Below are 13,878 nucleotides of genomic sequence, written 5' to 3'. Positions count from 1 at the left end.
AAAAAATTAAAGAAAATCTAATTTTCTATTCAGTCTATATATCTTACAATATAAAATTTTTTTTTCTTCATAATTTCTTTTATTGTCAATAAAACTGATTGTACGCAAGGAATGCTAAATTTTCCAGCGATCTAGTAAATTTCACGTTTAATATTACTATTAAAAAAAATAAAAAACTTTTTTTGTCCTCTTTTACATGATAAAATAGTACATTACATTTGTCTTGTAATGTTTTCTATATGAATTTAACGAGACTTATCAAGTTATGCAAATTTTAAAACTGTCGAGTCTATAAAAAGTGTCATATATATATAACATGACGTCTAGCATAAATATACATGCATTAAGAATTTATTTTTTATAAAGAGATGAGTTAAGAACTGAAGATCATAATCTTTATTTATTTTAAATGAAAAACGATTGCTGTATAATGGTAATTATATTTTTTTTTCTTTGCTACTTTGAAAAATATTATTTTCACTAATAATGAATTTCAAGAATAAATGAAAGCTACTTTAAATTGTAAATATATATAAAAATTAATTAAATAAATAATAATACGCACGACCTAATATTCACTGAACTTTATCTAAAAAGGTATGTGCACTTATAAACACGGAACCTGAATTAAAAAAGTTTCACGGTGTTTTTCACGCTCTAACATAATTGCTAATTGATCCATAGAAAACATTTTTATAGGTACGCGCATGTATATTTTTTATCAAATTTTTATCAGTAATAAGGTGTATGAGAATGTGCATCTTTTTTGCCATAAGTCAACATGAGCGAATAGACTCGTAATTATTATTAGAGTAGCAATTATCTCATAATTTGTGGGCAACTTGAGGAGAGGAACAATTATCAGTCCTGTTCCCGTGCTTACCTTCTATAAATTGCCATCATTACCAAAGTGATAATTATAAACAGAAACAAAGTGACAGTGTTAATCTATTAGAGAAACTAATGAATTCATTGAAATACTTTTTCTCACTATATAATAGGAATCTATCAATAAATTCCATTAATCAAAATAGTTTTTTTTTTTGTTTTAGACATGAAAAAAAAATTGAAGAATAATATAATGATAATGTATAATAATTATCATTAACAATAATATTAAAAATAAAAAATTGAAAGATTTTTTTTTTTTTAATGAAAACTTTGACTGTTCCTATAGAGAGTTAATTACATTGATCAATGAGATCAGAATTGATCAGATTTTATTGTATCATCCGGAAAACTCTTCCGGTCTTGACGTTGAAGGAGGCCACTTGGTCAACAGGTCCGTTCCGACTGATTCCCAGGATTGCGAGTGAGAACACATCCGACCGGTTTGTATACCTTCCCTCCACATATGAACGAAGGAAACGAAGGTGTTTTTTTGCATTCCTTCACTGATTGTCCAGATTTTCTCAACCTGGAAGACATTACACTGAACACAACTTCCGCTCTGGTCAGAATAATATATTTTTTGAAGAAATAATGCATACATGTATAACATTGAAAAAAGAAGATAAATGTTAGATCATTTTTAAAAATGAAAAATTAATGTTACCAATTTTTGAAACCATTCCCAAGAAGCACGTAATATATCCTCAATATAAAGGTAATATTACACGTGAGATTCGTAATATAACGCTGTAATATTACAGTAATCTTACAGTGATCTTAAAATGTCCGCCTCAAGGTAATATTACCGGGAATATTACTGTAATATTAACGGTAATATTACAGCAATATTAACGGTAATATTACAGACTGATTTGAGTTATTCATAAAGCATAAAAAACGTAAATATATTATAAGTCAATTTGGCTTGTTGGTAAAACTCTGGACTCGTGTGCTTTGAGTTCGGGGTTCGATTCCCTGGATGGGTAGATTTTTTTCGTAAAGAAATGTTCCCATAATATTACTGTAATATTCTCTTGTAATATTACCTTAATATTACGGTATAATATTACTGCAATATTACTGTAATATTACCTTAATATTAGCGCGTAATATTACAGTAACATTACCGGTAATATTACCTTGAGGCGGACATTTTAAGATCACTGTAAGATTACTGTAATATTACAACGTTATATTACGAATCTTACATGTAATATTACCTTGATATTGAGGTTATATTACGTGCTTCTTGGGTTGTTTTTTAGAATTACTATATTAAAAGACGATAAATGGAGTTACTATTAATTTTTATGAAAATTTTGTATCTTGGAATCACAGGGTTTTTTTTTTTTGTCAGTGATAACGAATTGGAAATCAAATTTCAAATTGGCTAATTTAATATGGCGGATGAATTTGGAAAAAATTTGCTTTTTTTAAAACCATTTGTAAATAATTTTTTAATGAAAAGACCTAATAATAATTTTCCGACTAGTTTATTCGAACTATTTTTAGTTCCTAAGAGGTTCTTTTGAGATTCATAAGAATGTATAAAATATATAAAAAAATTTCGAAAAGAATATCATTTGAAAATTTACTAAATCTATTACTTTAATTTATTATTAGATATTATTATTTATGATAAACGTATATTGTCTCTATTATAGTAGTTCCAAAAACGATGGCTTCAAATTGGAATTATTAGTATAACTGAAGCTATATTAGATATATTTAAAACTAACAATTACACGGAGAAAAAGAAAAAGTAATTTTTACTACTTTCAGAGTAAAACTGGACCAACTCGAAGTTTCTGCGCATCTCTGGCAATTTTTACTCCAAAAATAGTAAAATTTATTATTTCTGTAGTAAATTTTACTGTTTCCGTAATAAGTTTTACTATTTCTAGAGTAAATTTTACTATTTTTGGAGTAAAAATTGCCAGAGATGCGCAGAAACTTCGAGTTGGTCCAGTTTTACTCTGAAAGTAGTAAAAGTTACTTTATAAAAGAAATCTTTTTTCTCCGTGTACTAAAGCTAATAGATTTGAAACTACCAATTTCATTAGCTTACACCTTTTGTGTTTAGAAAAAAAAATTAAATCTATTATAGAAATTGAAGCTGCGCCAGTAATAGAATGTTGCCATATTTAGAATATTTATATTTAGAACTGGAAATAATTGTAGCTGTCACAATTAAAACTACCAGTTTCATTAGCTAGCTTCCACTATTTCTAGATTGAAGCCGATATCGTTAATTCGCGGCTCGAATAAAGCGACGGTACCAGATTGATGCCGATATTTCGATTCTCTAATTATAAATGTTACACCATCAATTGTTGATATAAATAATATAATATAAATATAATATAATATAAATTAATTTGAAAATTAAAAACAATTTTTCGTCTTTATATATTTTTTTTCACTTTAGTGATAAAAGTTAAAACTATTCTTTTTCTTTTTGCATCCAATATGTGAAATGGACAATAAGAGTTTCGTTTAACAGGCGACCATGACCTGATTTTCTCGAAAAACTTCCGGTTCGAAAGATTGAAACAAATCTTTAAAGTCTTTTAAAGTTAAATCGTGTGTTTAAAAAGGTGTGTGCATTGAAGTAGAGTTGGTTTTACAAGAAAATAAGAAGGGATGTACCTACAGCCATTAGAGAATTGCGTCGACGTTATTGAGGACGGCATCTAAAATAAAGTAGTTAGGAAAGTGACCTGATACTCAAGTTGTTTTTAATACTTTTATTGGATAGTACTGTGCATAATTGCCTTCGCAAACAAGTTTTATACATATGTCCCAACGTCACGAAGAGACTTCACTTGTTTTCACATCATATATATTTATTTACGTCTATATTACTTTATTTACAAAGGGGAAAATTAATCTAAAATGTTTAAATATAATAAATGACATTTTGGTAACTGATTTCTATGAGTGGTTTTTTTTACATGTACCATTTTGAGCTGATATGATTGTTCTTTTCTTTTACGGAAAATTATGTTTCCAATTGATAAATTCTAGCAGTAAAATTTTAATTTTATGTTTTACTGTATGTAAGAAGTATAAAATGATTTACTAAATTACATATTTTTAATTAAACTATTTTTAGTTAATTTTGATTGTTTCAAGTGAATCGAAAACTTCATTTAAACGACTCTTCTTTTTCAGAGAGACAACTACAACTACTTCGATACATAGATGAAAATAACGTAAATTTAATTTGGATAATATCTACACACGTGGAAAATATTTCCTACTAATAATAACATTTTTGCGAAAATGAAAATTGACAAGAAATTTTTCCTTTTGCCTATTTAAATATCTTAACATTATCCATACATAGAAAATATATAAAATATCTTTAGAAGTTTTGATTTTATTGACTTTAAATAAGTCTGATTCAACTTTTGTTTTAAAATTTTACAATAAAAATTACAGAATTTCAACGAATATAAAAAAAAAAAATTAAAAATTATTAAAACTGCGGTACAATAAGATCAGGGACTGTCATCACTAAAACAAAACTAAAAATCACTTTCATGTCAACCCAAAATTAATGTTTCAAAATTTTATTTTTAGATAAATAAATAATAAATTAAGATTTTTACTTTAATTTTAGATTTAGACGAAACTAAATTAAGTTTTTACTTTCGTTTCGAGTTTATGAGGAATTAAATTCATTCATCTACTTTCATTTCGGGTTGATCCATATAAACTAATTTCTCTCTTTTCCTTTCATTTCATTTCATTTCAACCCCGAAAGTAAAAGAAAACTTAACTTTTATAATAGATCTGCCAGAGTTTAGTGTATTTTCTACCTAAAGAGAGAAAATAATGATCATTGTTTTCTTAAAAGTATCAATTTTATATATCAAATTGGATCAAATTGATACTTTCAAATTAATAGTGGATTAAAAAAATAATTAAATAAATAGAGTACAAAAATAAAAAAAATTCCTGAGAGTGAATTATCTCTAAAATTTGAATTAATAAAAAGTCGACTAACTGAAACTAATAAAAAAAATATTGATGAAACAAATTTTGACAAAAAATGAATTTTTTTTTTTTTAATTTCAAGGAATGAAACAACTTTTTAAAATTCATATTTGAAGAGTAATTTTCTATTCTGATTACTGATTTACGATTGATAATCCCTGTATCCTTGATAAGCAAGATCCTGACCAAAGGACACAGTGTCTCCATGATTTTCATGATAATTTGACGAGTAACTTCCTTGATCGTAAGCACTTTGTTGTGCATGATTTTCCTTGTAATGGGGAAAACCAACACCACCATAACTATAGACAGGTGGTTGATAAGATTGTGTAAGTGGTCGGCATAATCTCAAAACTCCTATTATTCCCGGAATGACAATTGCCATGAAACCCAAGAATTTCTTGAAAGAAGCAAGTCCCAATATCAGTGGCAGGAAAAGTAGTAACTTCAATTTGAAGAGCTTCAAAACAATAAGCATTGGAATCAAGATTCTCTTCAATCGATTGCGAGCTGTAAATAAATTTAAATAATAAATATTTTTAAAAAAGCATATAAAAATTATAATTAATAATTTTAAATAATTAATTAATAACAATTAATGAGTTTGTAAAAAGTATTTGTTAATTACAACAACAGCAGCAAAGACGAAAGCGTTTATGAATACAAGTTTTCTTATAATTTTAATTATTATAACTATATATATATGATATAAATAAAAAATATTTGTGTAAACAATATAACAGATAATCTGACAGGTTTTTGAAATTACATGTAGTTCAGGCGAAAGTCACCTGATTCTTTAATGAGAAAAGGTTGAAAATGATTGGAGAAATTTCTGTGTGAAAGGAAGTTGCGTTTCAAAGGATTAACTTTATTCTGCTTAATATTTTTTTGTTTATCCCTTATATTTTTACAAATTAAAAAAAAAAAATTAAAAATACCTTGAATGATATTTATATTGCTTTTGCAAAAATTTTCCATTAATATAAAAAGCTGCGCAAAAGTTATTAAAGTTATTAAATAAAATAAGAAAAATAAAAAGAAAGCGATAAACATAAAAATGAATGTATAATCCATTTGCATAGGGATTTGTTTGTCTCTCTCATCTTTGTGCTATCAGTAAGAATATCAATGACATACACAATATAACGGTATCAAGAATATTACAAACAAAATGGTACCAATGAAAGCTAGATCAAGATATAAACTCGACATGACTTTTTTTTCGCGTTAATCATATCTACATAAGTCCTCAAGAAAATCCACATTGTAAATGAATGGTACCGCAAGAATCAGCATTCCATCACTGAATTAAATATAAAATTTGATTTAAGGAGGGACTAATGAAAAACATATTTAATAGCTACTCTGTTCAATAAAACCTGATATATATAAAAAATAATCAATTTCGTTCTTTCTTTTTTTAACAATATATAACTTTTTTTAAAAAAATGCCATTTGTACTATATATATATATATATATATATATATCTCGATATTTCTCCATAGAGAAATTCCAAAATATAAAAAAAAAATGAGATGTGGAATTTCTGAGTCATCCTTGTTTATAAATCGAGAATTATGATTGGCATTTAGTACTTTCACGGTTAATATATATATCTACTGGTGTAACAACATCAATTCAGGTATAAACTAAGACAACCTACTCTAATCTTCTTTTTAAGTTTTACGTGCCAGATATAAAATACAGATTTGCCTTCGAGGAACAATTTGCAATAAGTAGAACAGTGCATCTAATATTTATTTACGATTATTTCTCATTTGATAGCGCGCTCGTAATTTAGCTCATGTTATATATCAATTTTTTTTTTTCATCACTATATGACAACGTTCAATCATTAATGTAAAAATGTTTTTTAAATAAAATTTTTTTACACAAAATTGGAATACCTAAATGAATCAAGTTTTGTAAGTTTTGATATTTCAATGTACTTTTTTATTTTAATTTATCCCAACCAAAAATTGACAGAGTTCAATACTCAATTTTTGATAGGGATGAATAAGAAACTTGAGAAAAAAAATTAAATATCTTTATAAAATTATTTTGGAAAATTGAAATATGAAAAAAAAAATTGCAATTGCCAAAAAGAATTTGCGGGAGAATTATAGTGTGACTGAAAAGTGATACTTACAAAAGAGAGTGTCTTTCTTATTTTCAATGGTGTCGATTTCATCTGCAATCTCGTCTATAAATCTTGGAGCATAAACTTCGTTCTCTCCAACAGCCCAAGATGGAATGTCCACTTTAAAAGCCACAGTTTTGACAAATTTCTCAGCTTTTCTCATTGCAAACTTCACCAGCTGATCCCATTCTGAATCTTCTGATCTGTGACAGAAAATAAATTTGATAAAAATACATAAAATACAAAAAACACAAAAAAAATACATAAAATACAAAAGACATAAAATGAAAAAATACAAAAAATAAAAAGATACATAAAAAAAAACATAAAACAAAAGTATCGGATTGATGTACAATCAGTTTTGGTAACTATTATTCCGATACATTCCGAAATTTGTTTCCGAACCAATCAGTTTTTATCCAAATTAAAATTTGTATACGTAACTCAACAAAAAATTCTTTACGGATCATTGCTATTCAATCCGTTTAATTTTAAAGCTTAATTTTAATCCTTTTGAATCCTATAATTTAATTCTGAATCAATATAAATTAATCTAAAGCTAAATTTTAATTCTTTTAAATTATGAAATTTCATTTCGAATAAATCCAAATCAATTCGTTTCCAAGCCAATTGGATTGATTCGAAATGAAATTTCAAGATTTAAAAGAATTAAAATTTAGTTGCAGAATAAAACAAATTGGTTCGAAAAAAAAGAATGTAAAAAAATTAAAATTTTGAGTTGCATACAAGTGTACTTTCGGATAAAAAATAATTGGCTCAGAAACAAATTTCGGAATATCTCGGAATATTACTTATTAAAATTTAAAACTATTTGAAATTTAAACCGAAACTTTCGTCAGGGATATAAAAAGAATACAAATTAAATAAATTTTATACGAAAAAAAAATATGGAGAGAATATTAAGACTATATTTTAATTCTAATTATACCTAGGAGCACTCGCATATTCGTAAGGTTGTTGATTAACACTCTTAACAACATCCCGGGGCATTCTGATTATTTTAACGCTTTCACTGAGTGTATATTCTGGTTGATCGAAAAAATCGGAAAAAGTGTTGAGCGCCCGAGATTTAAAGCATTCTGCAAAGTCACCATTTAGACAAGCTTCATTTGTTCTCGCCAAATAAGAATCGACATGACGTCCCGTTCCAAGACCAATCCAGTCGAAAAGATCTTTTCCTTGTCTCGATCTATTCAGCAATTGTCGACCTTCTGAACTTTGATTTTCAAACCTTGGCACCTCATCTAAAAGAAAATTTATTATAAATTTCATTTCATGTGTCATTTGCACCTGTTGATTAATGATTTTTTAATGAATTGTTATTGTTGATTAATTTTTTAATATAATAATTAATTTTTCAATATAATTATAATATTCTTTTTAATATAATTATTTTTATATTAATTATAACAAAGTGTCTAAACGTCCGTCTATAGCCACCCGACTTTGTCCGCAGAATACTTTCGGGCATTTCCTATCCCCCCCCCCCTTCCTCCTAGGTTTCCTTAAAATTTACGTAGACGGACAAAATTATCAAAAATTATTTTGTCCGTCTAGTCGGACAAATAGACGCACGGTAATTATAATTGCATTTATTTATTAATAAATTCAATTTGAAGTAAATAAAATTTTAATAAAGCCTTGTAAATCCCTACTCTATAAATTTGAATTAGTGATAATTCATTGACTAATTTTTTTACTATTTGGTTTAGTAATATTTTTTTACCTAAAGTTTTATTGAAAAATGGCCCAAAAAAAGAAATTAGTAGGGGAATATACTCAGGGTTGGACACTTCGCTTTTCTTAAAATAAGAACACTAACGCCATCTATGCACGGACGTGGCGAAGCTTTTCGTATTGAAACCTAACTTTTTGTGCAATTGCATTTTTGGAGGATCAAAAGTAGCGTCTGCTGTGACGTCGGTGCATTTGTAGGAACGAAAAAAGTTTTGTGAGCGATGTGATTAAACATAAAAAATGAATAAAGAAAACAAGAAATCGGAAAGGTAAGTTTATTGCATGTATTTTGGGGTTCATGATTGAAGAAAAAATGAAGTGAAAAATCGAATCGCGAAACATGTCTTGTTATGGTTAGCACAATTCGAAAATGTTACTTCTACTTAAGGTTGGACACAATTTATAAATAAATATACAAATAAACATTGACTCACACACACAGCACATATTCTGCCAAAGATATTAGAAAAATAATAATAACGTTAAAAATGAAAAAATGAACCTAAAAATCGTTTTCAGTAACATTATAAATAATATTAATTGTCAATTATAAATAATAATAATGTAAAAATGAAAAATAAAGATAAAAAACGTTTTCAGTAACGTTATAAATGTTATTTTATTTTTTTACCTATAATTCGCTTCAATTTTTACAAAGTGTCCAACCCTGAGTATAATGTCCAACCCTGACAAGATTTTTATTTTTTTTTAAATGATCAGAACTTTTTTAATTTTAGACCAATCAATTTACGATCTTCAGCAAAAGTGTTCCTCTTTTGTACATCTTTCTAACAATATAAGTTAATTAACTAAATTTATTTTTTTCAATAAAGATTATAAACAAAATCCAAAACCGTGTCCAACCTTAAGTATATTCCCCTACACTGTAAAAAAAAGGAGTTGGATTTAAACTCCTTAGGGGATGCTATAAAAGTTCCACCCTTTTGGAGTTGAAGCGAAGGGAGTTAATGCTTTTCGAGTTAATTTTATGCCTACAGAGAGTTGGTTTTAAGGAGTTAATTTAATTATTAACTCCTTTTTTGAGTTGATTTTTAACTCAAAAAATTTAACTCCCAACTCCCAGTAACGTTAACTCCCTAATTTTTTTACAGTGTATATAAATATTCATTAATTTAAATTACTGAACGAATTCTGACTAATTAAAATTTAGAGAGCATTAAAATTTTCTAAAATATAAATTATTATATGAAAAAAGTATATCATATAATCCTAATTGAAATTAAAAATAAAGAAAACATTTTTCTTTACAATTGAACTTGAAACACACAAATAAAGTCTTATGTTTATGAGATTTTATTATAAATAATTTGCACTTACACAAGTAATATAGTTTATAAGTGAACAATTATTCTATGTTAAATAACTTTAATTAACCGTGGGGAACGAGAAATTATTTCCTTCACTGTGTATATATACGAAATATTTTTGAAACGAATTATTAAAATAAAAAAATGTTTTCCATTTTTTTTCCATAATTAGTGAATTTAGATTAATGTTGATTTGCATTAATTTAAAATAATAAATTTCAAATTAAGATATAAAATTGGCAACAATATATACCCGGAAAGTAGATTGTCCTCTGTGAACGTTATGTCTGACTATAACTGTCCACTTTCACTTACTGCACTTATCACTATTTAATAATCGAACAATGTGCGCGACGCTCTTGGCAATAAGTGGAATACGTATGATTCAGTCAGACAAAGAGATCATTTCAAAAAGTAATGCGTTTTTACTGTTATTAAATATTATAAATAAATAAGAATATATTTCAAATATTATTTACATCGAAATATGCCGGATATAATAATGAAACTAATGTAATGAATATAATCAATATTAAATTATATAATAGAACAGACAAAAATTTTATAAATAAAAAATAAAAATTATGTTCAAATTTAAAAAATATTTTTAAACATATATTTAAATAATTAATAAAAATTGAATTTATCACTCATTAAGAGTTTTAAATGAGAAAAATTATTAATCACTCCCGAGTCAATATTGACTTGAAGTATGATTAAAATATAAAGGATTTTAATAATATTTTAAACAAACAATTAATAAAAAATGTCACCCATAAAAATTATGAATAATATAATTTATCTCAAATATAAAGTTTTTTTGTGAAAAAAGTGTGAAGAAAAAAATTTTAATAAGAGATAATATTTAAAAAAAAATATAATAATGAACGTGAGACACTAACCACGAGCTGATGAACTTTCTTCTGATGTTTCATCCTGGAAAGTAATTTTACTAGCCTGACTATGTACCAACACCAGATTTATCGACAGAGTAAAAGTAAATATAAGCAATAGTTGTACTAGACGCATTCTGCTTTCTCGACGTTGGGATCTGTAACAAAACAAAATTATTTATCGACTCTGATTTACATTTCAAGGTTCTCTCATTTAATTTTTTCATTAAAAAAGCAATTTTCTCTATCAATAATCGTTTTTTATTTTAATCACATTTTTCTGCATTTTATTGCAACACTAAATTCTTTAAATTAAACTTTCAAAAAAAAATGATACAAAATTAGTTATAAAAAAAAAATGCAAATTAAAATTGCATTACAGAATTTTTAATCATGAAATTGAAATTATCGTAAATTAAATTTAAAAATATATTTATTATAAATATAATATAGAATATTATAATGTATAAAAATAAAAAATAGAATACTTTAAAAAAAAAGAATATAAAATATTATTTATTATAAATATTATAAATATAAATATATATAAATAAATTTGTATTAGAATAAATAAATAAATGACAAATTCAAAAATAATTAACGGTAAATTCAAATTAATAATTATTAATTAAAGTATAATTAAATTAAAAAAATTAAGTAAACACTAAAAACAATCACACTGCCGGAAAATTTTTTGATTAAATTAAAAAATACCACTTTTTAAATTAATTTTTCATATTTGGGTTGGGCAATAAATGGGACATAATGAGTAAATTTTCGGAAATATCGCGATAAAATTTTTGTACATATTTTTTTTTTAAGTTGAACCAAAAGATTCGAATATTAAGCAAATAGTAAATTTTTTTTTTATATAGTGAAAATTGTAGTCTTACCAAAAGTTGAGTTGGGTCATCTTTAATATTTTTATTATCTATATATATATATATGTAAGAAAGAAAAACTTCGAGACGTTGATCGCAGACCGCGGCAGACGTTTAGCAGGCCAACTGTCAGTGGAACCGGCGTGCTTATGGTTACAAAGTTCCGTTACATGGCCAACCAATCAAAATCATCTTAAAGTCAAACCGGGTCCAATGACTTGTATTTCAAACGCGCGCGCATCATTTCTAACGTACGTTATCATTTTGAAATATACTATATATAAATAATAATATTCTTTCCTCTCACGTAGATTATAAATCTTTGCAATGTAATTACTGCTAATTACATAAATTAACGATAAACAATGATAAATCACTGTTCATAAGTATATAACTTATATTTAATCTACTTTTTGCATTCAAAACTATGAATGGTTGACATTGTTATATACACTGAAAAAAGGGTTTGGTATTGACAAGCAAACGTTTGGTTGGTATTTAAGCAACAAAAATTTTTTTATTGAATCAACAAAATTTTAATTGTCTCAACCAAAATTTGTTTGACACAAGAAAAATTAGAAAAAAAGGATTTTTGTTGTCCTAACTAAAGTTTGATTAAGACAACAAAAATTTTGTTGATTCAACAAAAAAATTTTGGTTGCTTAAGTACCAACCAAACGTTTGGTTGTCAATACCAAACCCTTTTTTCAGTGTACATATATATATATATATATATATATATATATATATATATATATATTTCTACGATTAGGGATTGAGAATAATGACTTTGTTCGCAAATTTGAATAATTAAAAATTTTATTCTTCTTCTGTTTAATTTTTTTTTTTAATTCACAATTACAAAAAGTGACGAATAATTTTTGTACCGGAAAATTTGTTCTATTAATTTGATTTTAATGATCTATTAAAGTAATTTTCTCATTAAACAATTACATATTGTTATAAAAATTAAAACACTATAAATTGTAGCTATAAATATGGTTTTTTATTTTTTACAATTTAAATGCGATAGACATTTATAATTGTAATTAATGTTTACAAATTAAATTGTCATATTTTTTTAAATGTAAAAAAATAAAAATATTTAACTTTAAAAAAAAAAGAAAAAAATTTTATTTATTTTATTAAATAATTTTAAAAAATTCTTTTATTTTTTTAAATAAAATTTTTTATTCCAAATACGATTTTTTATAACTGGACAATTATTTATCACTTAGTAAGTAATTAATTTCCTTTTTTTTCTGAAATCAAGAAACAAATATCTTACCCAGTTGCAAAGAAATAGCTGCAGTATTTCTTCAAAATTTCGAATGTACAAAACAATTTCACTATTATAGAAAATTTGAGTATGTTAAAAATTAAAAATTGAATTAAATTAAAATTGAAACAAATTAATTGAATCTTTCATTTGTTAAAAATGATAAAAGAAAAGAAACCCAGTTAGTTCGTGGGCAATTCAACATTTGAGAGATCATTGCTCTGGACCAAGGATTTATATACATATCGGGAAAAGAGAGACGAAAGATCCGCGTGGGTCGCTCGCAGAAGGGAAATTATCAAATACAAAAATAAAGAGAGTGAAAGTGTTCCCAGGAATCAGAAACGGAACTTGGGCGATTTTAAATTGTTATTAAAAAAAAAAGCGGGAGAAATATATTACGCGACGAAGGAGAAGGACCAATAAGAGAGGCTATTTTGAGTCATCTTGGACTTTCCTTTGTAACTCCTTTATAACACAAATATGAGTCATCAATCTGCTAATTCGATTTTCTCCTTGCCTTCACCATAATATTGTTAACATTTCTTTCACAACTGATTTCACATACATAATTTGAAGATCGTTATATAATATGGATCAAATCTGTTTTTTTTTTTTTAAATACTTTGAAATATCGACATTTGACATTTGAAACAAATACAAAATCACAAATTATTTTTTAACTTTTGTTTTTAAATAAAT

The 13,878-nt window shown here is 25.8% G+C and overlaps 1 protein-coding gene across 2 annotated transcripts; it reads right to left on the bottom strand.

Moving 5' to 3' along the window:
- Nucleotides 1–3,623: 3,623 nt before the first annotated feature.
- Nucleotides 3,624–13,751, bottom strand: LOC127287082 (uncharacterized). Of its 2 annotated transcripts, none has more exons than XM_051313816.1 (5): nt 13,186–13,751; nt 11,026–11,174; nt 7,987–8,302; nt 7,047–7,240; nt 3,624–5,403 (listed from the first exon to the last, which is right to left on the bottom strand). In XM_051313816.1, exons 2-5 carry the CDS (start codon nt 11,150–11,152, stop codon nt 5,036–5,038), a joined length of 1,005 nt encoding a protein of 334 aa, XP_051169773.1. In that variant the 5' UTR covers nt 11,153–11,174; nt 13,186–13,751; the 3' UTR covers nt 3,624–5,035. The 2 variants fall into 2 exon arrangements, with proteins under 2 accessions (XP_051169773.1, XP_051169772.1); XM_051313815.1 differs by lacking the exon at nt 13,186–13,751 and adding an exon at nt 11,910–12,034.
- Nucleotides 13,752–13,878: the final 127 nt, after the last annotated feature.

The sequence above is a fragment of the Leptopilina boulardi genome, unplaced genomic scaffold (genome assembly GCF_019393585.1).
Source record: "Leptopilina boulardi isolate dan_hultmark-lab unplaced genomic scaffold, ZJU_Lbou_2.1 LbouV2_367, whole genome shotgun sequence".
In the NCBI taxonomy this organism is placed as follows: Eukaryota; Metazoa; Arthropoda; class Insecta; order Hymenoptera; family Figitidae; genus Leptopilina; species Leptopilina boulardi.
The sequence above is the reverse complement of the archived record's forward strand: the minus strand, read 5'-3'. Positions and strand labels throughout refer to the sequence as shown.

Coding starts and splice junctions, on each gene's coding strand:
- LOC127287082 (XM_051313816.1), bottom strand. CDS start 11,152: ATGCGTCTAGTACAACTATTGCTTATATTTACTTTTACTCTGTCGATA. Junction 7,241..7,986: donor GAATATGCGAGTGCTCCTAG/GTATAATTAGAA, acceptor TTTCTGTCACAG/ATCAGAAGATTCAGAATGGG. Junction 5,404..7,046: donor TAAGAAAGACACTCTCTTTT/GTAAGTATCACT, acceptor ATTTATTTACAG/CTCGCAATCGATTGAAGAGA.